The 26295-nt window shown below is 42.1% G+C and overlaps 1 protein-coding gene across 7 annotated transcripts in view; it reads right to left on the bottom strand.

Moving 5' to 3' along the window:
• AMBRA1 (autophagy and beclin 1 regulator 1) overlaps positions 1–26295 on the bottom strand; it is a 198223-nt gene that overhangs the window by 76581 nt on the left and 95347 nt on the right. For all 7 annotated transcript variants that reach the window (XM_008000119.3, XM_008000145.3, XM_008000126.3 and 4 more), the window contains 2 exons: positions 20275–20355; positions 19754–19854 (listed from right to left, as the gene is read on the bottom strand). In XM_008000119.3, coding sequence (XP_007998310.2) covers positions 19754–19854; positions 20275–20355 — 182 coding nt within the window. The remainder of the gene's footprint in view (positions 1–19753; positions 19855–20274; positions 20356–26295) is intronic.

The raw sequence follows: 26295 nt of genomic DNA, 5'->3' as shown, positions 1-26295 counted from the left end.
CTTGTGGGGGAAACTGTCACAGAGTGATATAATGATCAGTGATAAAGAATCAGAAAAAATCCAGGATTTCTGGAGGTAGAATAGCAATAGTAAGTATTGAAAAGGCAAAAAAAAAAAAAAAAAAAAAAAAAAAAAAAAAAAAAAAATCATGGATCCTTTAAGGAAATTTTTTTTTTGAGACAGAGTCTCGCACTGTCGCCCAGGCTAGAGTGCAGTGGCGTGATCTCGGCTCACTGCAAGCTCCGCCTCCCGGGTTCACGACATTCTCCTGCCTCAGCCTCCCAAGTAGCTGGGACTACACCGGCCACCATGTCCAGCTAACTTTGTATATTTTTAGTGGAGATGGGGTTTCACTGTGTTAGCCAGAATGGTCTTGATCTCCTGATCTCGTGATCCGCCCGCCTCAGGCTCCCAAAGTGTTGGGATTACAGGCGAGAGCCACCGCGCCGGACCAGATCCTTTAAGGATTCTTAAAGAAGGTAACTTAATTTTTCCTGTTAAAAATTCCCAACACTTAGTATAGGACCTAGCACATTGTAGCACTCAAGAAGTATATTCCAATGATAACACACAAACTTGAAGACAGGATTATACTACTCCTTAGAATAGCAATGAGGAGATCCCTGAACTTTTACTGGTTCAGGGTGCTGCCCTGATCTAGGAAGAAAAAAAAAAAAAAAAGAATAGCAATAAATGTGGTGGTAACATCAGTCAGTTTGATATTTTTCCTGGTTGATTAATTTCATTATTAAGTTAGTAAATATTAGAACAACCGGAGGAAAATACTTTCAAATGAATAAGGGAATAAATAAATAATTATTATCAGGTATATGATCAATATGAACAGGTTTATTCATGTACTTCTCAACATAAACAGAGGCCCAATTTCTACCCTTTTTTTTTTTTTTTTGAGACAGAGTCTTGCTCTGTCGCCCAGGCTAGAGTGCAGTGGTGTGATCTCAGCTCACTGCAACCTCCACTTCCCGGGTTCAAGCAATTCTCCTGCCTCAGCCTCCCAAATAGCTGGGACTACAGGCATGTGCCACCATGCCTGGCTGACTTTTTTGTATTTTTAGTAGAGACGGGGTTTCACAATGTTGGCCTGGCTGGTCTCAAACTCCAGACCTTAGGTGATCTGCCCGCCTCGGCCTCCCAGAGAGCTGGAATTACAAGTGTGAGCCACAGCGCCTGGCCTCTACCCTTGTTCTTAAGCATCTATACTATACTGTCTGTTGGACAGAGGGATAAATCCACAAAGGATTAGTAGTCATTCTGGATTTTCCCTATGGCTAGCAGGTAAGGTTAAGTTCAAGAAAAGAAATACAGTACTGGTTCACTGAGGGAGCTAACCCATATGAGAGCCAGAAGAGTGAAAAAAAACACAAAAGTCAAGATAGTCAAAAGAGAAAGAACACAGTGTGCAGTTGAGAAATGGACATTTTAAGGCTCAGCTTGAGAAAGTCCACATATATCTATAGCATGAGGAGGATGACATTATGTTCCCATAGGATCAACCTGAGTACTTGGAGAGGAGATGAGAGGAGAAAATGAGTGAGGTGAATTGAATATGTCTTAAATGGAAAAAGTCTTATCAATAGAAAAAAAATTAAAGTATTTTAGGTTCTTCTGCAAAGTAGAATAGCAACCCAACTAACTTCAAACCCTGGTCAACCTATCTGGCAGGCAGTCTCCAGGGCTCAGTACTACCTATAACTTGGAATGCAAAGTATTAATTATGAATAAGAGAGGAATTCAAGTCCTTGATTTCCTTACAAGAAAGTAGTTATGGGTGTGTCTCCATGACATTTGCTAATGTTCAACGTTTAAGAACATCAAAGCCAAAAGGGAAGACAGACAAAATATTCAACAGTTTAATGTCCAGGCTCTAGGTTGGAAAAGGAAAAGACAAGCATGTATTTCTTTGAGGGGGTAGACTGGACCTTAATTCCACATGTATTAGTTTGCTGTATTCTTTGATTGAGTCTATTTCTCTGTATGCAAAAATCCCCTCCCATCACAGACTATCCAATGAAAAATGAAAACGAGACACAGAGGAATCCTAGGATAATTCAATTTGTCATATTCAGAAGGCCCAAGGACTCAAAATTCCAACCCTTTCCTTCAGAGACAGTGCCCCTGAGGCCATTCCCAGTTTGATAATTTGTTTCAGTTATGCTCCCCACACAAAAGTTATGAGTCATATAAAACTGTAAAATGTCAAATAGTCAACTTGCAATCATCATCACTTTGCTCTGGATACAAGAATCCCATAATTTCTTGTAGCATACTTCTTTTTTACTGTAAGATCTCAGATTCGGAGAAAGGTGGAACAGGGAACTGCGGCATTCACAAGAAAGAAGGTGAAGAAAGCAGGCAGCTTCAAATAAAGGATATTCTAAAATATCAAGACTAAAATGAATTTTTTTCAGGAATTCTAAACTCTAACAGCTATTCTCCAGGTATCAGAAAAGAACACTGTTCTCCTCCATAGCTGCAGTAGCCTTTCAGAAAATGGTCACTCTTTCGTGTAGGAGAGACACTAATATCACAAAGGAAAAGGTGGAGAGCTGCACTCGGTGCCTGAAAACAATGACTGATGAGTCCACACAAACCAAACCTCCAACACACACTACCCAGAAATAATAACAGAGGAGGGGAAAAGGTATCCATGAAGTTGAGAGGGGAAATCAGCCAGTCAGTGTTTCCTTCAGCGATATTATCTCCAAATCCCATGGCCAATTTATTTGTTAGTTCCACCCAGTGGCAGCTCAATAAATTCTATAAATGAGTCTCAGGGTTGGCAGGTGAATGAGTAGGGTGTGCACAGGTTAGGTGACTTGTCTTGAAGCTGCCAGCAGAGCAAGCACACTGTTTTTCACTTAGAGGGTATATTTTAGGGGTGGTTAGATATGCAAAGAGTCCCAAGTCAACCCGTGGTGCTGGTGCTGCGTCTATCCCATAGGACCTTCACATTCTTCCCAGGTAAGACATAGATTAGAATAGCCAGAAACTTATTCACAGCATGTGCTCCTAACCTGTCCCTGTGGCCTCTCCACCTAGAACATGGGAGTGAAGAAACTGGGCATTTTAAACAATTTACTTCAGCTTTGCACTGATATTTTCAGTTTTAATTAGTTTGCAAAATAAGCTATACAACATTTTACGACTTTTCCCCAGTTGCTTCACATCAGCAGAATCCAGAAAAATATTTAGACCAAGAAACACTTTGTGGCTTTTATAAGCTCTCAATTAGTTCCTGTGTTAGCTCTATTAAGTTCTGCCTTAAAGAAAATCAGGTTCAAATTCAGCTTAAGGCTGGGTGTGGTGCCTCACGCCTGTAATTCCAGCACTTTGGGAGTCCAAGGCAGATGGATCAGCCAGGGTTTCAAAACCAGCCTGGTCAAGATGGTAAAACCTCGTCTCTACTAAAAATACAAAAAAATTAGCTGGGCATGGTGGCGCATGCCTATAATCCCAGCTACGAGGTAGGCTGAGGCAGGAGAATCACTTGAACCCGGAAGACGGAGGTTGCAGTGAGCCGAGATTGCGCCACCACACTCCAGCCTGGGCCAGACTGTCTCAAGAAAAAAAAAAAAAAAAAATTTCTGCTTAAATACTGAGACCCACAACAGACAAAGGGAGAAAGGTGGGAGGGGAAAGGGACCCAGAAGTAAAAGTAACGGCAGACTAGAAGGACACTAGCTCAGTCTCATCACCACAACCTCTGACTCTTATCAGACAAAAAAGGATAAGGCCTAGTTTTCATTAGGGAGAATCTTTGTCTCTTTAAAGATACCTTTTTTTTTTTTTTTTTTTTGAGACAGGACTTGCTCTGTCACCTGGACTGGAGTGCAGTGATGTGATCTCTGCTCAATGGGGACCTCTGCCTCCCAGGCTCTAGTGATCCTCCCACCTCAGCCCCCTGAGTAGCTGGGACTGTGGAACTACATACACATGCTACCACGCTCGGCTAATTTCTGGGGGAAAAAAAAACAACAAAACCCCTTTTTGTAGAGATAAGCTCTCGCTATGTTGCCCAGGCTGGCCTTTCCTAGGCGCAAGCAATCCTCCCATCTTGGCCTACTGTGCTGGGATTACAGGCTTGAGCCACTGTGCCCAGCCTCTTTGAAGACACATCTTTACTGTACATAGGCTATACCATTTTGAATGCACATGCCTAGGGCAATATCCAGGGTTTACCAACAGCAGAGCCCCCAGCCCACTAGCCACTGAGGTGGCTCTAAAAGTACATCAAGGAAGTCCTAAAAGATTGATTGGTGAGGCCGCGCGTAGTGGCTCACACCTGTAATCCCAGCACTTTGGGAGGCCAAGACGGGCAGATCGCTTGAGGTCAGGAGTTCGAGACCAGCCTGATCAACATGGGGAAACCCCATCTCTACTATCAGCTGGAGCTAATTTTTGTATTTCAAAAGAACCCTCTACTTTGAAAAGAACCCTGAGACACTATGTGAAGAAGCACAGGTTAGTTTACTGGTGAATTAAAAAAAAAAAAAAGAATGGTGAATACACTGAATTTGTCTCTATGTGACCTGAGGCCCAATCTATGCAATTCACATTTGGTGCCCATAAAATAATTTTTAACCAATCTCAAAAACGCCAAGTAAAAGCTAAGTCCTATGCTTGAGAAGAACTGAATTCTTGCTTCTCCCAACCATTGCTATAAGAAAGCATAACATGCCACAGTAATTGGGTACACAAAAATTCCTTGCCTTAGTTTTTAGGAACTTTTCTTCTGAGTTGCTTCTGTTCAAGGAGCTCTGGATTATAAATGATGCCATGGGTACAGGTTCACTTACAGCCAATTAGTAAGTGCTTGCACAGTTAATTCTGTCAGTCTTACTCCTACACAGAAATACATTTGGCCCCAAGGGGCCCAACCACCCACAGAGCTCTTTTGCACATCTTTTTACCCTCCAGCACAGAAATAGAGGGCTATGTCCTAGAAAATACCCAGAGAAAGAGAAAAGGTAGTTTCCCTGATATCCTATGTCTAGGAAACTAGGGTCCAGCTTTTTATTTGAATGTTGTTTCTAAATTCATTTCTCTGAATAACCCAAATAATTACCTAAGACAAGATATTTCTTCTTTTTTCTTTCTTTTTCTTTTTCTTTTTTTTTTTTTTGAGATCGAGTTTCGCTCTTGCTGCCTAGGCTGGAGTGCAATGGTGCAATCTCAGCTCACCGCAACCTCCACCTCCCAGATTCCAGCGATTCTCCTGCCTCAGCTTCCCAAGTAGCTGGGATTACAGGAATGCGCCACCACACCCAAAGATATTTCTTGAAGGTTCTAAATCTGTACCTCTATATCCTTTGGTATGCTGAAGCTTTCCTCAGTATATATAAGGACACTTTTTAAAAAAGTTTGTGCTGGGTGCAGTGGCTCATGCCTGTAATCCTAACACTTTAGGAGGCCAAGGTGGTAGGATCACTTGAGCCCAAGAGTTTAAGACCAGTCTGGGCAACACAGTGAAACCCTGTCTCTACAAAAAATACCAAAATTAGCCAGGCGTGGTGGCATGTGCAGTAGTCTCAGCTACCTGAGAGGCTGAGGTGGGGCAATCACTTGAGCCCAGGAGGCAGAGGTTGCAGTGAACTGTAATCACACCACTGCATTCCAGCCTGGGCAACAGAGTGAGACCCTGTCTCAAAAGAAAGAAAAGAAAAAAAAGCAATGTGTTCAGAGTGTGCTAGCAGGGTACCTCAGATTCCAAAGCCTACTTAGTTGTGGCAGCATGTTACAGTAATGGCCCCTAATGATTTAAGCCCTCCTGTATCCATGGCCTTAGAGAGTTGCCTTCCCCGTTTGGGGCTTACCCAAACAGCTTGCTTTAGCTGATGGGATGGACAAAAGCAAACATGACATAAGGAGAGACTCAAAAAGTGCCTCTGCAGTAGGGCTTGACCTCTCCTGCTTCTTTTTAGAACCCTGAGGTCAGGAGTTCGAGACCAGCCTGGCCAACACGGTGAAACCCTGTCTCTACTAAAAATACAAAAATTAGCCAGGTGTAGTGGCAGGCGCCTGTAATCCCAGCTACTAGGGAGGCTGAGGCAGGAGAATCACTTGAACCCAGGAGGCGGAGGTTGCAGTGAGCTGAGACTATATAACGGCACTCCAGCCTGGGTGACAGAGCGAGATTCCGTCACACACACACACAGAGAGAGAGAGAGAGAGAAAGAGAGAGAGAGAGAGAGAACCCTGACACATTATGTGAAGAAGCACAGGTTAGTTTACTGGTGAATAGAAAGGAGACAAGTCATCCCAGCTGAAGCCAAACAGCCTGCCAAATGCCAGATACATGTGTGAAGTTATCTGTTATTAGTTTTCTATGACTGCCATAACGATAACCAGAAACTTAGTGGCTTAAGCAAGACAAATTCATTATCTCTCAGTTCTATAGGCCTGAAGTCAAACAAAGGACTCATTGGACTAGAACCAAGGTGTTGGCTAGCCTGTGTTCAGGTCTGTCTCCTTGTCCATTTCGGTTGTTGGCAGAATTCAGCTACTTGCAGATGCAGAAGTGAGGTTCCCACTCACTTGCTGGCTGTTAGCAGAGGCCATTCCCATCTTCAATCATTGCAGCACCTTGATTGACCCTTCTGCCTTCCTCTTCCACTTTTAATAGCTCATGTAATCAGATGAGGCCCACCCAGATAAATCAGGATAATCTTCCCACCTCAAGATCCATAATCCTAATCACAACTGCAAAGTCCCTTCTGCCATGTAAAGTATATATTCACAGGTTCTGGCGATTAAGATGTGGACCTCTTAGGCAGATCATTATTCTACCTACTAAACCATCTAAGATCATCCACATCCAGCCAAGCTACTAATTGACCACAGAGAAGAGCCAATGGTGCGAACCAGGCGAACAGCAACTGGACTCACAGATTTGTGAGAAACAAGAAATGTCTTATGCCACTAAATTTGGGGGTGGTTTATCCAGCAGCAAAAGCTAAATGACATAATAGCCAAAGCTCTACCACTTTCCAGGGTTGTGCAACCCTCATCCCGATACATGCACCTTTTGCTTTTTTGCTCTACATCAACAAGCAAGCCTTCAAAGTAACTGGCCGTTTTTCGTTCTCTGAGTCATTAAAAAAAAAAAAAAAAAAATCATTTTATTTTTTCTTCTAGTCCAGATCTAGAGATTATTGCTGAAATTTAACCAAAGTCAGCCTTATTATCTCAACACAACCAGAGAGAAGCTTTTTGCTCTACAACTTTGGAAGCTACATACATGAAAAATATATATACATGCTGCAAGTCCCAGGGAATGATTTCAAGGAAGGACTGTTTTGATAGAGCTAAAGCTGCTGACAGAAGAGGAAAATTTCACTGCCATCCAACTATCTCTCCTTTACATATAGAGACCAATGAGGGGTTTGGGGCACACCTCTTAAAGAGAAATCTCTAACCCTTCACTAGCCAAATAAATTTTCTGAACTAGGCTCCCCCTCAAATTTGCTGACACTTAAAGGTCTGGAAAACTTCAGTAGAAGGAAAATGCCAATAGCAAGTTAATGTCCTCTTGGCTCTTTTGGCTGACTTCCCTGTGCCTGGGTCTTGACTATTAATTGAATGCTGTTCAGATTCCATCTCAAAAACAAATGAGGATGGAGACCAGAGGCCTGCTTTCCCCAGACTGATAAGAGCAGCACGGTGCAATTATACCCAAACAGCTTTGTTTTGGAATGTAATCACCGCCCCAGCCTTCTTCCCAATGGGATGGCAACAGTGTAATTACCTCTTCACGATTCATTGTTTGGGAATATAATTCTTCTACGGGGCCCTCTTTCTAGGGGAAAGGATCTGCAACAAGGATATAAGAGCATATGTAGCCCCCTCCCCAGTAGCAGTCTTCTGAGCTGAACATACTATTTTTGTTCTTTTTTTTTGAGACGGAGTTTTGCTCTTGTTGATCTTGGCACACCGCAAACTCTGCCTCCTGGGTTCAAGTGATTCTCCTGCCTCAGCCTCCTGAGTAGCTGGGATTACAGGCATGCATCACTATGCCTGGCTAATTTTGTATTTTTAGTAGAGATAGGGTTTCTCCATGTTGTTCAGGCTGGTCTCAGACTCCCGTCTTCAGGTGATCTGCCTGCCTCGGCCTCCCAAAGTGCTGGGATTACAGGCATGAGCTACTGCGCCCGGCCTATTTTTGTTCTCTAAAGGTAAAGACTGAGATTAGATTTTAACCTGTTTTTCTACCAACAAAGAATCAGATTACACCCCATAGTGGTTCTGCTGGAAAAGAGCAGGACTGCCTGAGGTCCAACTCCACTCTGTCAAGTACTAGCTGTGGTTTTGGGCAAACTACTTCATCTCTTTTAGCCTCAGTTTCCTCATCTGTAAAAATGATGGAGTATCATAGCAATGCTGCTGATGATTAATATGTGAGAAGTTCTTGGAACAGTACTTGGTATAGAACAAATGTTCTTAGGGGTTTTGTTTTGCTTACCAAATTTGAAATACCATATTCCAAAGTCACCACATTTTGCAAGTTTTGGTTACTACATCCTTATAGTATAATTTGAAGTCAGGTAATGTGATGTGATGGTTCCAGCTTTGTGTTTGGTTCAGTTGTTGTTGCTGTTGTTTTTGCTTAGGATTGCTTTGGCTATTCAGGCCCTTTTCTGGTTCCTATGAATTTTAGGATTGTTTTTCTCTATAATACTACTTCATGGCCAAATCTAAGCTTGAGTTACTAAATTCTGTCTTTTCACTACCCCTCTGCCAGTTCAGCATGATGGGCGATGTTGGATAATTGTAAATGCTGTTATAGAACTGTCACAATCTCAGAGCTATTTGTTTGGGTAAAACTTCACTCTAATGAGCAGGAGTGACTGTGGATATTTCCATGTCATTCCTTTCATTTATGTTACCAGTCCAAGGGAAACCATAAAAGACTGCTGTGAACTCTTGCTGTTGGGAGTCAGCAAATATTACAAAAAGCAGCCACCAGCACTATATCAATATGGTAGATTCTGGAGACAATTCACCTTTCCAGCCACCTTCATTTGTGAAAATAAATGTCCCTCACATGTTTACTGTGCACCCCACTTCACAGGAACAAGGAGAAACCCTTGTTCCCAATGGGGACTTCTATCCTTTACCTGCTGTCTAGCTTTCCCTCTGTTCCTTTGTACCCTGGACCAGTTAACTTCCCTGAATTAGGAAGGAAGATTTTTGGCTTCTGCTTTACCAGTTATGAGTCACAAGAGTAAAAACCAGCCAGGCGTGGTGGCTCATGCATGTGATCTCAGCACTTTGGGGGGCTGAGGCAGGCAGATCATGAGGTCAGGAGTTCAAAACCAGCCTGGCCAACACAGTGAAACCCCATCTCTACTAAAAATACAAAATTAGCCAGGCGTGGTGGCATGCGCCTGTAGCCCCAGCTACTCGGGATGCTGAGGCAGGAGAATCGCTTAAAGCCAGGAGGCAGAGGTTGCAGTGAGCTGAGACCATGCCATTGCACTCCAGCCTGGGTGACAGAGTGAGACTCTGTCTCCCAAAAAAAAAAGAGTTAAAAACCATGAATCTGTTTACCGGCATCCCTAAAGAATGTAGCTCCACCGCTCAAGACAGTAGAAGTGATGCTGGGCCCCTTGTGCATGGCACAAAGCTGCAGTGAGCTGAGCCTATGATAAACCCAGGGACTCCCCTCAATAGCCCTATAACATGAGAGACTATCTTCACAGGGTGAGGATGTGGTTACAAGACAACTCTCTGGCTCTGGGGTGACACTCAACAGCTGCCCAAAAGAAATACCCAAGAGAGTCTTAACACTCCCAAAGGGCCCCCAGTCACCTATTTGCAGGAATTTCTTTCCCCATCATGGCTTATACAAAGATATCCATGCTTGCTCTTCAAGATGAGTGGCATGAGGACCCAGGGGAAGAGCTGGCCTTTGTTGATCAGCAAGTTTTAAAGAAAGGAAATTAACACCCACAGGTTGGCTCTACTTTGGTAGAAAAGGTGAGAGGTGATGTCTGCTAGCTCCCATGACATTTCCAGCCAGGTTGGAATAAATGAGGCTGCTTGGAGAAAGGAAAAGGGAATGAGAAAGAAAAGCTAACGTCAGCCCTAGGGTTTTAAAAAGAAGGAGGTTGGCAAGCACAATGGCTCATGCCTGTAATCGCAGCACTTTGGGAGGCCAAGGCGGGTGGATCACCTGAAGTCAGGAGTGGAAGATCAGCCTGACCAATACGGTGAAACCCCATCTCTACTAAAAACACAAAAATTAGCTGGGCGTGGTGGTGTATGCCTGTAGTCCCAGCTATTCGGGAGGCTGAGACAGGAGAATTGCTTGAACCTGGGAGGTGGAGGTTACAGTGAGTGCGCCACTGCACTCCAGCCTGGGCAACAAAGCGAGACTTCATCTCAAAAAAAAAAAAAAAAAAAAAAGGTAAAAAGAAGGAGATGGGGGTTAGTTAGCAAGGGTTATTAGCTTCCAGTATTCATACTGCTCACTTTGGTAAAAACTAATTGAGTAGATGGGACAGTAAAAAGGATTGTTCCAAGTCTCTTTACTCACCCTGTAAAGATAACTCTCTTGTATTATAGGGCTATTGAGGTGAGTCCTGGGTTTATCATAGGCCCAGCTCACTGTAGCTTTGTGCTATGCACAAGGAGCCCAAGTTAGGGGATATCTAATCCTAAAGAAAGTTTGAAATATAAAGAAAGATAACAAAAAAAGCTGCTGCTTCCACTGGAAAATATGGGCTTTGACCTCACATTTGGCCTTCTCTTTCCTCACATGTCCTCTGCAGATTTCTAGATTGTTGCATTTGTTCTGAGGGGTTGCAAAACATGTCAAAGCACATACTAATCATAACCTAAGAAGAGAGAAGTAAAAGAATTCTGGTATTATACTGAGTCATTATAGATTATAGGGAATCTTCAGCTGGCACCTTCAAAATGAGCAGTAATTCCAAGGAGCACACAACCATGGGACTTAATAAGCTTTGAGATCATTTTAGGTCTAGGGAAGCCCGAGAGAACAGAGAACTTAAAGTACAAATAGTGGTGCCTCAATCCAGACATACAGACATTAAGATTTCTACTTTGTACTAATTTACATTCCCACTGACAGTGTATACGCATTCCCTTTCCACTGCATCCCTGCCACCATCTATTCTTCTTTGGCTTTTTTTTTTTTTTTTTTTTTTTTTTTTTTGAGACGGAGTTTCGCTCTGATGCCCAGGCTGGAGTGCAGTGGTGCTCACTGCAAGCTCTGCCTCCTGGATTCATGCAATTCTGCCTCAGCCTCCTGAGTGGAGCTGGGACTACAGGTGCCTGCCACCATGCCCAGCTAATTTTTTGTATTTTTAGTAGAGATGGGATTTCACCATGTGGATGATCTCGATCTCTACACCTTGTGATCTGCCTGCCTCAGCCTCCCAAAGTGCTGGGATTACAGGCATGAGCCACCGTGCCTGGCCTTTTTTTTTTTTTTTTTTTTAAATGAAGTCTCACTCTTATCCCCCTGGCTGAAGTGCAATGGCGTGATCTCAGCTCACTGCAACCTCCACCTCCCAGGTTCAAGCGATTCTCCTGCCTCAGCCTCCTAAGTAGCTGGCATTACAGGTGCCTGTCATCACACCCAGCTAATTTTTGTGTTTTTAGTAGAAACGGGGTTTTACCATGTTGGCCAGGCTGGTCTCGAAGTCCTGACCTCAGGTGATCTGCCCGCCTCAGCCTCCCAATGTGCTGGGATTATAGGTGTGAGCCACTGCAACCAGCCTCAAGCAGCCCAAACTCTTAAACATTTCACTATACTGTCTCTCAGACAGAGTATACCACATAAATGACAGCTGTCCTACCAGTGCCCCACTTATTCATGCTTACAGCCCTACTCAAAAGATGAATGGGGGACACATTTGGACAGCTTCTTCAAACTGTACTGAAACACCTAAGTCCTTGATCTAAGCCCAGGCTTATCCTCCACCTCCCTTAGCTAATCTATCAGGATTGGCAGTTAAAGTCCCAGGGGAATTAGTTAATTTTCAGTGGCAGGGCCAAAACAAAACACAGAAATCGGGCCACTCCCTGGCTAGACAGTAAACTCCCTGAGGGCAGAATCATTTAATTATTTTGTAATACCCAAAGTGTTCTGGAAAATACTAAGCATTTAGAAAGTGCTATGTACATTTTAAGGTGACAATACAGAAAGGATACATGGGTAAAGCAAAAGTGGGGAAAGATCAAGAGGACATTTCCTGGGGAAAGAGAGACAATAGCACAGAAAAACTTACACATATAAAAGAAGAGAAAAGTTCATTGACAAGGCCCAGTATTTTTCCCTAGAAAAGCCTGAAGAAGCACAGGCAATTCAGCTTAGAAACTGGTCCCCATGTCCCCAGTAAGCACACTTCTCACTAGTGGTATAAGAAGATAAGATAAAGGGCTGGGGTAAAAAGGACCCGAATGCTCCAGTGACTGGTGGACACCAAATAGGTAAAAGGCTCCGGGTACTATAAGGCAACTGGGAAGGCTGAGTTCTCTGGGAGGAGTACTGCATTTACTTCTCTGTTTCCCAGGCAACAAAGCCAGCCTCTTATTCCCTTCACTTTCATCACCAGAGCAGAATGAAATGTAATTGGGTTAATTATTAAAGCAGCACTAGCCACTACCACCACCACTAATTGCCCATTTATCTGGGGTTTATAAACAGCCATCTTAATTGATGTTGAGTTGGAATGTGCCACTCATGTTATCTGCCTGGCTACTGGGTACCAGATGGGTACAAGGCAGAAAGATAAAGGGAGATCAAAGAGATAAAGGACCCAACACCAGAAATATTATTCATTTCTGTTCACTTTCATCTAAGTAGTATCATGAAGGCCCTTAACTGCATTCTCTATTATTAACCAGATTTGCCAGTTCAAGTGAAGATCTGCTATATAGTGATGAAGCAATTTGTTGTATTAGACAGCTATGACATCAGATGGTGAAATAAGGTTAATTCCTAAAAGTTGGCAAGCCTGAGGCTCTAGATGCCCACCCCAGTTGACAACTGAGCCTAAAAAGTCCTCCTGAAAGCAATTCCCTAAGGTACCAGGGAAGTGGAGAACATCTAAGATAGAGTACTGGTGTTTTTAAAAGAGATGAGAGGGGGCTGGGTGCAGTAGCTCATGCCTGTAATCCTGGCACTTTGGAAGGGCCAAGGTGGGTAGGTCACCTGAGGTCAAGAGTTCGAGATCAGCCTGACCAACATAGTAAAACACTGTCTCTACTAAAAATATAAAAATTAGCTGGGCATGGTGGTGGGTGCCTATAATCCCAGCTACTTGGGAGGCTGAGGCAGGAGAATGGCTTGAACTCAGGAGATGGAGGTTGCAGTGGGCCAAGATCGCACCACTGCACTCTAGCCTGGGTGACAGAGCAAGACTCTGTCTCAAATAAATAAATAAATAAATAAATAAATAAATAAATAAATAAATACAAATGAGCAAACAAAACGATGAGAGGGGCCAGGCACCATGGCTCACACCTGCAATCCCAGCACTTTGTGGGGCTGAAATGGGCAGATCACTTGAGCTTAGGAGTTAGAGACGAGCCTGGGCAACATGGCAAAACTCCATCTCTACAAAAAGTACAAAAATTAGATGGACAAGGCTAGGCACGGTGGCTCACGCCTGTAATCCCAGCACTTTGGGAGGCCGAGGCAGGCAGATCACAAGGTCAGGAGACAGAGACCATCCTGGCTAGCGCAGTGAAACCCTGTCTCTACTAAAAATACAAAAAAATTAGCTGGGCGTGGTAGTGGGCGCCTGCAGTACCAGCTGCTCGGGAGGCTGAGGCAGGAGAATGGCGTGAACCTGGGAGGTGGAGCTTGCAGTGAGCCGAGATCATGCCACTGCACTCCAGCTTGAGCGAGACTGTCTCAAAAAAAAAAAAAAAAAAAAACTAGATGGACATGGTGTTGTGTGCCTATAGTTCCAGCTACTCAGGAGGCTAAGGTAGGAGAATAGCTTGAGACCAGCAGGTTGAGGGTGCAGCGAGTCGTGACTGGGTCACTGCACACTCTAAAAATAAAACAAAAATAAAATAAAAATAAAAGAGATGAGAGGGGCAGAGGACAACCAAAAATAAAGTTAATAAGGAAAAGTAAATTTTATAAAAAGTATAGCTCTGTCTTTCCCACACCAGGCAACGAACAGAAGGATGCCTGAGAAAAGATTGTATCAATCAATAAGTTAACACCACATTGTTGGGTTTGTAATATATATAGGTGTAATATTAATATATACATAACAGCACAAATAAGGTAGAAGGGAATGGAGCCACAGGGGAACGATATATAGTGAAAAATGTTTCTGTATCTTACCAGAATTAAGTCTGAATAAATTGGAAATTGATCCTGATAAAAAATACACTCAAAAATCAAAAAAGGAATTTAAAAGACACATTAGATGTTATCCATTTAATACAAATGTAAAGAAGGAATAGAGGAAGAAAAACATTAGAAATTCAGAAAACAAACAGTAAAATGGCCGACAAAAACCCAGCTATATCAATAATAATATTAAATGTGAATGGACTAAACAATCGAAAAGCAGAGATTGTCAGACTAAATAAAAAACAAGCTCCACTCATGTTTTCTACCAGATACACACTTCAGATTCGAAGAGCTAAACAGGTTGAAAGTAAAAGGATAGAAAATGATATGCCATGTAATCAACAACCATAGAAGAACTGGAGTAGCTATATTAATATAAGAAAAAATTAACTTTAAGACAAAAAATATTACTAGAGAGAGAGGGACAATGGTAAAATAGTTAATTCATCAGGAACACATATCAGTCGTAGACATATGTGCACCTAATGACAAAGTCACAAAATATATTAATCAAAAACTGACAAAATTGGGCTGGGTGCAGTGGCTCACACCTGTAATTCCAGCACTTTGGGAGGCTGAGACAGGTAGATCCCTTGAGGTTAGGAGCTTAAGACCAGCCTGGCCAATATGGTGAAACCCCATCTCTACTAAAAATACAAAAATTAGCCAGGCCTGATGGCGCGCACCTGTAATCCCAGTTACTCGGGAGGCTGAGGCAGGAGAATCGCTTGAACCCAGGAGGCAGAGGGTGCAGTGAGCTGAGACTACATCAGTGCACTCCAGCCTGGGCAACAGAGTGAGACTCTGTCTCAAAAAAAAAAAAAACCTGACAAAATTGAACGGAAGAATACACAATTCAATAATAATAAATTTCAATACCCACTCTCAATAATAGATAGAACTAGATAGAAAATCAGCAAGGATATACAAAGCTGGAATAATGCTATCAACCAAGTAGATTTAACTGGCATCTACAGGACACTCAAGTAACAGCAGAATACACATTCTTCCCAAGCACATGGGTAACACTCTCTAGAATAGCCTATATACTAAGCCATAAAGCAAGTTCCAATACAATTAAAATGAATAAAATCACACAAAGTATGTTCTTAGACCACAATCAAATTAAATAAGAAATCAACAACAGAAGGAAATTTGGGAAATTCAAAATATGGGAAAATTCAACAACATACTCCCCAAAACTTAATAGGTCAAAGAAGTCATACTGAGAAGTGACACTGTTCAGTAAAAAGTTTTTCTTTTTTTTATATTTAAAAAGAAGAAGGAGAAGTCATAAGAAAAATTAGGATAACTGGGCACAAAGCCATCTCTTGCTCAAGACACTGGACCAGGCCCTAATGACCTGTGGCTAGGAGCAAGAAAACCCTGACACTTCCTATTGATTTCAATCAAAATAGTAAATTAAGTAAATTAAGTATATCAGATCCACATCTGCTGGGAGCAGATGCTCATTAGGATGAAAGTCAAAAAGATTATGCAGGACAGACAACTAATACCCTACATTACCCAGGCCCCTATTCCTCAGAAGTTTTTTGTTCTTCCAGTAATTACCAGGAAGCTGTCAAATGCCAAGCTTCTTATTTCACTTTTATGAGGCCTCAAACATGCAGAAAAATATTATAAGCTTAAGAACCTTTTGGCAGATACTCCCTCCTTGAACTCAAACAAAACATAGCACAGACGACAGAAGAGAACTCTTCTAAGAGTCCGGAAGACCCGGTTTAAAGTTCCAGGTCAGCCTCTCACAGTGTGATATTGGGCAAGTGACATAACTTTCTAAGTCTGAGTTTTCTTCCCTACAGAATGGAAATGCTACCACCTACCTCACAGGGTTGTTGCAAAGATGAAAAGAGATAATGTGGGAAGACAGTACCTGGTCCACAGTAGGCACTCATTAGCTTCATTTCCATCATTTCAGTTGCTGTGACTACACAGAGTTAGTGGTCTGCTACAATGTCAGCAGGGGGAGCTCCTCAGACTTTTGCATGTTCTCCCAAAATTTTACCTGGTAGAACTGCAATAGCTTTACATGTATTTACAACTCTTTAAGTATGGCTCTAGAATTTGTGTTGCTGAAGATAGGGAAAGGCCTGGGTTGATGACCAATTGGAGGCTACCAGGAACCTACAGAATTGCAGGTAAAGGCACCAAGATAAGGGAGAAGAGATGAAATTAATAGACTATCAAAACACTTTATTTTTTAATATTTTTAAAATTCTTTTTGCAATAACTTACTTGTCACCTTATAACACTTTTCTACAGAAGCTTCTATTTTCTATTATTGCTTTTAGTCTCTTGTGGGAGGAAATAGAACAGATCTTGATTTTCCACAAACCCATTTTTGTTGATGATTCTGAATGGCTTTGCTTAGGGTCTACTAAAGACTCTTTTGGCACTATAGTACTAGTCACGACCCCTAAAACTGCAGGTGTGTGTCTGCTTTGTCCCTCCATGCTTCATCCCTGCAAAAAGCCATTCACCATGCAAAAGTTCCACTTATGTTTGGAGTAAGACTGAGTCATGGCTAACCACCTAGACTTGGAGCTACAGGAAGGCAGGGATCATAGTCTGTCTTATTCACTGTAGTAGCCTAGAACAGTGCCTGGCATATGACAGCTGTAGAACAAATGTCTGCTAAATGTAATTGTTCTGGGACCATTACAATCTCATTCCAATCATACAAGACAAAGTGCTTTTCCAGGAAAACTGGGAGTGCTTACTGCTAAAAGGCCAATTGCTCTTTCACTCTGAAAGCTATTATTATAGCAGCTCAATTACATGATCACAAGTTTAATAAAAAGCAAAACATCTGTATCCAGGAGGGCAAGAGAGCTCAGGAAAAGATCGGTTACATAATAAGATTTTCCTCAGCAAGCACCACTGGATCATAAAAACCTATGTCTAAGAACCATTTAAAAAGAAGAATTAAACAAGAAAAACACTGAGTTCCCTGGGAGCGCTCTCCCTCTTATAAAGTCCTAGGAAAAAGAAGGACATTTTAATGTTTTGTCCTTTAAAATAACTCTGAGGAGGCAGATCAGGAAGGTGGTTTAGAGTCCACTGGTTCTATTCTTCTACTTCTTGGCTGCATCACTCTGGGCACATTAGCCCTTGGGATTCAGTTTCCTCCACTGTTAATTAGGTAATCGCACCTATCTCATATGATTACTGCAAGACAGAAATGAAATATGTGTAAAGCACTTAAAACACTCCCTAGTATATAGCAAATGCTCAATAAATGTTAGGCTTTTGTTGCTGTATTATTATTACTGGAATTTTCTCAACAGAAGAAAATAAATGATACAACTGCCAATAGAATCTGGAGGGACATCAAAATATCAATGAATGATAAATAAACATTCTGTAATATGTATTTCGAAAAACTGATAGAAACTAGTTTAACGGTGAATGGAAACCACCTGCTAATCTAACTCAAGAGTGAGGTTCTAGGGAGTCTAGAGTTCCTTCTCCTAATGGCATTCTGCATCCTTTCATAGATTTTCTCAGTAGATTTCACATCTGTAAACAGCTGCCCACTGGAACACAGCCCCTATATTCAAAGGTATCCATAAGTGTAATTAGGCCATTTGGGGTCAGACCACTAGGCATAAAGTAGGAAACAGGAAACTGAGATAAGGAGGTCTTGGAGGCAAGGCAGAAAAAAAAAAAACAACATACAGCTGTTCCCCCAAAGCTAAATGCCAAGGAAACAGAGATCTGCCGACAGTAGAGAAGCAGGAGGTGCTGTATGGGGCGGTGGAGGCAGATGTCTGGAACAAAGAAGGGTGGAGAAGAGCTCTGGAGTATTGTCTGGCAGCAAGTGATTATCTGCCAGTGAAAAGCTTTCACGTGCCTTCAGTTAAGTCACACAGAAGTGCCAGGCAAGGAGAAGCACGGGCCACAGCATCTGTTTTACAACTAGGGCCAGAGCCTCCTCATATGAGGCTGTCAGGAGACTGTGGTGTAGTCTGCTCTCCTGCCAGGCCAGAGCTTATGAAGTCCTGGTGTCTGACAGAGAAACCACTGAGGTTTCTGGAATTTCTGAGCATTGATGTTGGATCAAACATACTATTTAGGAAAGGCCAGATCCCATGACCCTGATGCTGTCACAGCAGCTTGGTTAGAAATCATAAGATAAAACTTGTAACATTATCGTAGTCTGACAGTGACACTGCCTCAGTAGATCCCTCCCCAGCTTTAACTATCACATGGCCCAGATTCTCCAAAACAGAATGCCATTTAAAAACTTTTAATAAAGATGCTTATTAAAGATATCTCTAAATGTGGCTTTTTATACCTTTTATGCATTTGCATTCATAAATTTATAAGTCGGCAGTGGAGGTGGGAGGGAGGGGGGAAAAGACTGTGACGGGGAAACAACCTTTGCCACATATAAAAATGGAATTCTGCTTTACTTCCTTCTCTAGAGACTGACCAGAAGCAACAGCACACACCACGTCTCAGAACACAGTCACGTCATGCCTCACAGCCCAAAAACATCTGTCACTAAACTATTCAACCATCATAAAACTGCTGGCCAGCCACAGAGGCTCATGCCTGTAATCTCAGCACTTTGGGAGGCTGAGGCGGGCAGATCACGAGGTCAGGAGATTGAGATCATCCTGGCTAACAAGTTGAAACCCCGTCTCTACTAAAAATACAAAAAATTAGCCGGGCATGGTGGCACGCCCCTGTAGTCCCAGCTACTCGGGAGGCTGAGGCAGGAGAATTGCTTGAACCCGTAAGGCGGAGGCTGCAGTGAGCTAAGATCACGCCACTGCACTCCAGTCTGGGCGATAGGGTGAGACGCTGTCTCAAAAATAAATAAGTAAATAAATAATAAAACTGCTTCAGTGGGGCTTGCCTAGCCCATTTTCTATTCTGTGGAGATTTCTGAGCCAGCTCCAAGGGTGTCTCCCTGTTCTCCTTCCTCAGAAGATTCACCAGTGCCTGGAAATTCCACATGCTGGCAGTACCAAAGGAGTGGAGAGGTATGCACTAAGCTCCTAATTAAATCACAGGATCTGGCTCATGAGTATCTCACCAACCGAAACATAAACACGGCACCTTTATCATTCAATTAAAAGCATAGCCAGAGTTTAATTGCTGGATTAAGAAACAAATGGTTTAAACAAATAATTTAAAAGAAAAAAAAAGGTCTGGGGAAAGTGAAAGAGGGTAAGAGAAACATTTTTCTTCAACCCTGCCATTTCCTGCCTTGAAGTAAGGAACAGAATATCAAACCAGGACCCCAAAATAGAATTTTCAGACAGATGCCAAGACACCATTACATCAACATAGGTAAAGGAGGGAGAAGCTTTATCTGGCTCCTTGCCCCTTCACATTTTCAAAAGCCAAATATTTCCTTACCTGCCAGGACCCTGTTAACAGAAGAGTGAGTAGCCAAGCCAGGCTGTCCACGTTCATGAAAAATCCCAGCATAAGGCAAGTACTCAGGCAGCAAGAAACGCCTACAAGAAGGAATCACATGTGAAAAGCTGACTAAAGACTACCACGAAACAAAGGAGATACTAACTACCTACACTGAAAAATCTAGGCGAAGGGACCCACTGAATCCACAGATGCCCAGAAAGGAACAGAATCTTCCAAGATTGGTCCTTCCACAGATTTGTATCTATCCTTTTCTGCCCTTCCTTCTAAAGTTCCCCCAACACTTCTGTTCTTAAACAGGATTCTCCCAGCACCACTTTTTCATCTCTTTCAAATGTGGCTAACCATCATCCGTCAAGAGTTTAGACAGCAGGGCTGGCCTGTAGGCCCACTAGGAAACAATGCCAGATATGGACAATCCAAAGACCAGAAAGTAAATTTAAAACTAAATCCTAGGCTCTAACGAAGGCTCCCTCTGTTGCCAGCAACTCAGTTCTTACCTTGGGACAAAGCGTCCAAGCGAAGGTGCGGACATCCGGGCATTGCGTGGAGCTCGGTGCCTGGATCTGTCACCACTGTCCCTGAAAAAAACAAAAAGACTACACATAAGAGAGTCACTAAGAAAGAAGTACCCACCAGCCCAAAAAGGAAACATCCCCAAAATGACATTCTTACACTTAGAAGAGGACCCCACAGAAATTTGTCATCTGGCTGCTCACTAATTAGGTGACATATTAATAAAACATATTTCTGGAAAACCTCAACTAAGAGATTTATGAGCATTTACCAACAGCTCAGGAATGAGGAGGATTTTTCTTGAGTTAATGTGGTCCCTTAGCATCTCAAACTAAAGCCACATTTAGATGTTAGGATTTGGACTGGATATATATAAACTTTTTCTATATTGAAAGATGCAAGAAAAATGTGTCTTGGGGGCTGTCTTACATTATTTATTATTATTTTACTTGTTATCCAGACACCTGCTGTGGGAGGAGGTCTTAAAGGAAGAAAAATTCTCCCACCAATTTCATTTGGCAAATGGTTATCTTCAAATGAAATGTTTAGGTCTTCCATGTGGAAAAATCAGTGATAGCTAAAAGAAAAAAAAAAAAACGCACAAGTAAAAGACAGTACCTTCTTTTACAGACTGTCAATGGTGAAGAATGTTAGAAAATGCAATCCTATGTTAGGTCATTTGAATACAAAGTCTGGGTGTTTTCTTTACAGATTGTTAACAGTCCATGCAATAGTAATAACTGCCATTTATTAAGTATCTGCTAGGTTCTAATACAAAGGTTATTGATATGTTATCCCATTTAATTCTTCTAGCTAGGCCACGAAGTATTACTACTATTTTACAGAGAAGTGGACGAAAGACCAGAGAGGTAAATACCAAGGTCACATAACTAGTAAGTGGTTAAGGCAGGATTCAAGGAAGATTGGACTTTGAAGCCCTAGATCTTTCCACTACACTTCACTGCTTCCTGCAAGAAAAGAGGAAAGGAGCTTCACATGTTTTAGTTTCCAGTACATCAAAGGAACAATAAGCCAAAGGGCACTGGCTGGACAGAGCAGTTAATTAGCTGCTTAACCAACTCCACAAAATAAATGAACCTTTGAGAGCTTGATTTGGGAAACTTTCTGAATTCTCCCTTTGGATTATCTTCAAATCAATGAGATAATCTTCAAACTGGCCCTGAAACTAAAGCTAAGGCAACACTTGGCTTTTAAGTGGACCACTGGGAACTTCACAAGCCAGAAACAAAAGCCTATGATGGTTTTTTATATCTTGGTAGAATTGGCTGCCGAGCATTAAGAGACAAATCAATACCAGGGATATTGGAAGCTGATCCATTGAAAGTATTTGATTTTTATTTTCCCAAAAGAGAAAGCGCACACTGTGTTCCTTAACATATCTTACTCCTTTGACCTGAAACTCTGCAGATGAAAGGAGGGGCAAGGAGAAAGAGTTAAGACTATATGGAATGTAAAAGCGGGGTTAAAAAGAATAATGGAATCAGGAGTTCCTGACCAGCAGACTGCAGTTACTGGGGAGCCCACAAATTATACATGTACACAGAGGAGTAGCTGAATACTAAACAAATAAGATAGTTTCCAAATTAAGCATACTATTATTTTTCAAATATACTACTGTTATAGTATTAAATGAATTCATTTAAAAGTACAACTGAATTCATGATAGCTTTTCATTATTGTATATTTCACTTATCAATTAGTACTAAAAGTACAACTAATTATCATAAGAGGAGTTAGAAAATATTTTGAAAAAGGATCCTAACTGGGGGAAAGGGTGGAGGCCTCTAAGCCTCAAAAATATAAAAAAACTAGCTGGGCAGAGTGGTGTGCTCCTCTAGTCTCAGTTACCTGGGAGGCTGAGGTGGGAGGATTGCTTGAGTCCAGGAGTTCAAGGTCAGCCTGGGTAACAAGAGACTCTCATCTCTTTAAAAAAGAGGAGAGGAGAGGAGAGGGGAGGGGAGGGGAGGGGAGGGGAGGGGAGGGGAGGAAGGAAATAGGCCAGGCACAGTGGCTCATGCCTGTAATCCCAACACCCTGGGAGGCCCACCTAGGGTCAGGAGTTCGAGACCAGCCTGGCCAACATGGTGAAACCCTGTCTGTACTAAAAAAAAAAAAAAAAAAAAAAAAAAATTAGCCAGGCACAATGTTGCATGCGTGTAACCTCAGCTACTTTGGAGGCTGAGGCAGGAGAATCGCTTGAACCCAGGAGGTGAAGGTTGCAGTGAGTTGAGATTGTGCCTTTGCACTCCAGCCTGGGCGACAAGATTAAAACTCTGTCTCAAATAAAATAAAATAAAACAAAAAATAGAAAACAAAGCTAGAAAAGAAGCATCACGGGGCAAATCCAATTATTCCACACCCACGAGAGAGAGTTGGCCTTCCCAGAATCACATTACAGAGCTGACAATTTGCTCCTGCAAGGTTCAAAGATTCACCTCCTTCTGGACAACAAACACGAATCTATCTCTCGTTAGAAGGGCTGAAGAGCAGGGAAGGGGAAGCCAGTGCACTGGATAGTACTGAGCCGCTGCCAGTGCCCAAAGGTAACACAGAGCTTGGTGAAAGAACACAACAAGACAACAGAGAAAAAGGGGCAAACTCCAAGTTTGGGTAAAATATGGGCCCGTACAACGTAGGTCACAAGCATCTTTTTGTTGCTATTAAAACCTAAAAATAATTTCTTTCTGATTTAGCTTATCCCTTCATTTAAAAAAAAGGGAAGGGGGCTGAGTGTGGTGCCTCACGCCTATAATCCCAGCACTTTGGGAGGCTGAGGAGGGCGGATCACTTGAAGTCAGAAGTTTGAGACCAGTCTGGTCAACATGGTGAAATCTCATCTCTACTAAAAATACAAAAATTATCCAGACGTAGTGGCGAGCACCTGTAATCTCAGCTACTCGGGAGATTAAGACACAAGAATCGCTTGAACTGGGAGGTGGAGATTGCAGTGAGCCAAGAGTGCGCCACCGCATTCCAGCCTGGGCGACAGAGTGAAACTCTATCTCAAAAACAAATAAAATAAAAAAAATAAATAAAGTGAAGGGGTTAAGATGATAATTTTTATGTTACGTGTCTTTTACCAACATTTTAAAAAACTGATGGAAAAGAGAGGGTGCAAAATACAGTCAGAGATAATGGCTTTATAGTGTTTAGAGATTACTGGAGGATATATAGAGGAAAACAAGAATGAGATCAGCTGACTCAAATACACACAGTCTCAGACTGAAGGTTACATGAGGCACCATAAAAGAGGCAACATGTTAAGGGGAGGTGCTCATGCTGGTCCTCAGCTTATTTAACATCTTGGCTAAGAATGGAGAAATAAGAGCTATATGTCATCTCAATACAAGGTAGAGAAGATTTCAAATTCCAAGTGTTGAGAACTCTGAAGGAGAAATGACAGGAGAGGACCCAGCATGACCAGGAAAATGTGAAACATAATAAACACTGTATGAGATGCTGCCTATGGGAGAAAAGAATCCACAGACCTCTAGGATAAAATAGCCTATAACCAAACCAGCTCAAACATTTACTGAGCAGGTTAAACCTTGAATACCAGAATGGGTAAGGTGGTAAAGGTCAGAATATACTACAAAAGGATAAGTTTGACAAGAAGAGAGGAAAAGGCCTTCAGTTTCAGTATTGGTACACAGAAATCCCGGACCAAAGGCACAGCTCCAAATAACTAAAGGCAGAAACAGTAACTGATGACTCTCTAGATTCTATAGTCCAGAAAGAGGGGAAGATTCAGAGATAATGGGTTGAGGTGGGAAAAGAAATTTCAATGCATGGGATATTTAGGGGAAAAACTGAAGGGAGGGGAATAAGTTCCAAACAAAAGAGCAAAGGAATTAAAAGTACTTAAAATAATGATATACTTAGAAAACTACACGGAAATCTGCCACTCATTTCAGTGCTGACACAAGGTCGACATCAAGCCAAAGCTCTATGAGATAGAAGGAGACAAATTTGGTCAGGCAGGCAGAGACTGAATATGAGTGAATTAGAAGATATTTGCCAGATGAAAAGTGAGAGAAAGGCAGACCCAGAGAGACAGTTTAGGAACAATGAAGGGTGCTAAATACCGGGGTCTGACAACATAGCCAACACCCTTTCCAAGGGTAGTGACTTAAAAGTGTGAAGAACAGAGTACACAAATATGTTGGTATTGCTCCTCCAACACAGGAGGAATACTTTTCAGGGAAACACCAGAGAAACCCTCATCAATTCCAACAGCCAGAAGCTGACTTTGAGCCAGCAGGATAGAAGCTGGCTGGGTTATTAATGGCTTTCCCAGTTGTTGAACTCTGTGCATCTCTGATTAACTCTCAGAGGGATATTTCGGAAGGAGTAGGGGGAAAAATACTTTCTTATCAAAGATTTTACCAGAAAAAAACACCCTTCAAACAATCAAGTATCCAAAACAAGTGCTGAATACAAGAAGATGTATTTCCAGAACAAGGGAGAAACACAGCAGCAGCTCTTTTGCTAAACGTCTAGGATTAATTGCCTCGGAGAGAGGCTGTAATTTGAAGGAATGAAAAATGCACCTACAGACTGCTGTCTGAATCCTGACCAGACAGTCAGGTTGTCATTGCTCCTCAGTGACAAATAGCTCTGACTTGGGCCTTTATAAATGAAGCTCTTGCAGCAAAAAGCTCAAAAGGCCACTGTCCTCTTGACAGTATACAGTTGACTTTGCTGACAATTAGACTACTAAAAAACTTTTTGTTTCCCTATGCTGCTCTGTTTCTACTCAATCTCCAGACAACTGAAGGCCTAGTTGGTATTCCTATCCCTGGAGAGCACAGTGATCTTGGTCAACTCCTTTCCTTACTGGAGTGCTGTTGGTTAGAAACTGAGGCCCCAGTCTCTACTTTCAATGACTGTGCACATATGCAAGGGCTTTAATTTCTGGAAGAAAGCACAGCCCCAGCTCATATCATTCATAGGGAATATAGCTAATAGCATAGGTCTCCTGGAACTACAGAGCCTTCATTTTTCTCCAAGGAATGGTAATATAAGAGATAATTACCATTTACAAATTCCTCTCCTCCCTTATGCTACCTTTTAATTTCATCTGCCTACATTATGCAAATCCACATTCCTATTGTGCATTTTATGTTAAAAAATAAGCATATAAATCTAAGGGTTATGTCTTCCTCCCCCAAACCCCCTCTGCTTAATTTTTTCCTGCTGTATTTTCCCATTCTAAGCCCAGGCACAATCCAGACGTGTTCCATTTTCTTTCTCTTCTTCTTCACTCCTCTTAAGAAATATTCATATGTATTTTACTTGCCCAGTAATTCTAATTCTAGAATTCTAAAGTATTAATTCTAAAGTTGCTAAGCAATATTACACATTTTTAAGCAATAAATCAAAGTCCTCAGTAAGAGCTAGAATTCAGGTTAAGTATGTATTTTACAAATACACTGAGGTTCAACAGGTACCATATAGCCTATTCTTAATCCTCAGGAAGGTCCCTTACTTTTCTGAGACTTTTCATTATTGCACCTCTGCGTACTACACGGGAAATTTTTTTTTTTCTTTTTCTTTTTTTTTTTTTTTTTTTAGATGGAGTCTCACACTCTGTCACCCAGGCTGGAGTGCAGTGGTACAATCTCAGTTCACTGCAACCTCCGCCTCCTGGGTTCAAGCAATTCTCTGCCTCAGCCTCCTGAGTAGCTGGATTTACAGGCGCCTGCCACCACGCCCAGCTAATTTTTATATTTTTAGACAGACGGGGTTTCACCATCTTGGCCAGGCTGGTCTTGAACTCCTGACGTGATCCACCTGCTTCGGCCTCCAAAGAACTGGGATTACAGGCATAAGCCACCGCCCCCGGCAGACAGGGGAAATTTTTCTAAGATAGTTAACTCCAACAAAGATCCAAGAAGCTTAAAGCTACAAGAATCAGAGGTTATCTAATCTCATTTTACACAGCAGACACTGGGGCCTAGGATGGGAAAGGGGCCTGCTCAAGA

Source organism: Chlorocebus sabaeus, chromosome 1 (assembly GCF_047675955.1).
Source record: "Chlorocebus sabaeus isolate Y175 chromosome 1, mChlSab1.0.hap1, whole genome shotgun sequence".
NCBI classification, from domain to species: Eukaryota; Metazoa; Chordata; class Mammalia; order Primates; family Cercopithecidae; genus Chlorocebus; species Chlorocebus sabaeus.
This window is presented reverse-complemented; position numbering and strand designations above follow the sequence as displayed.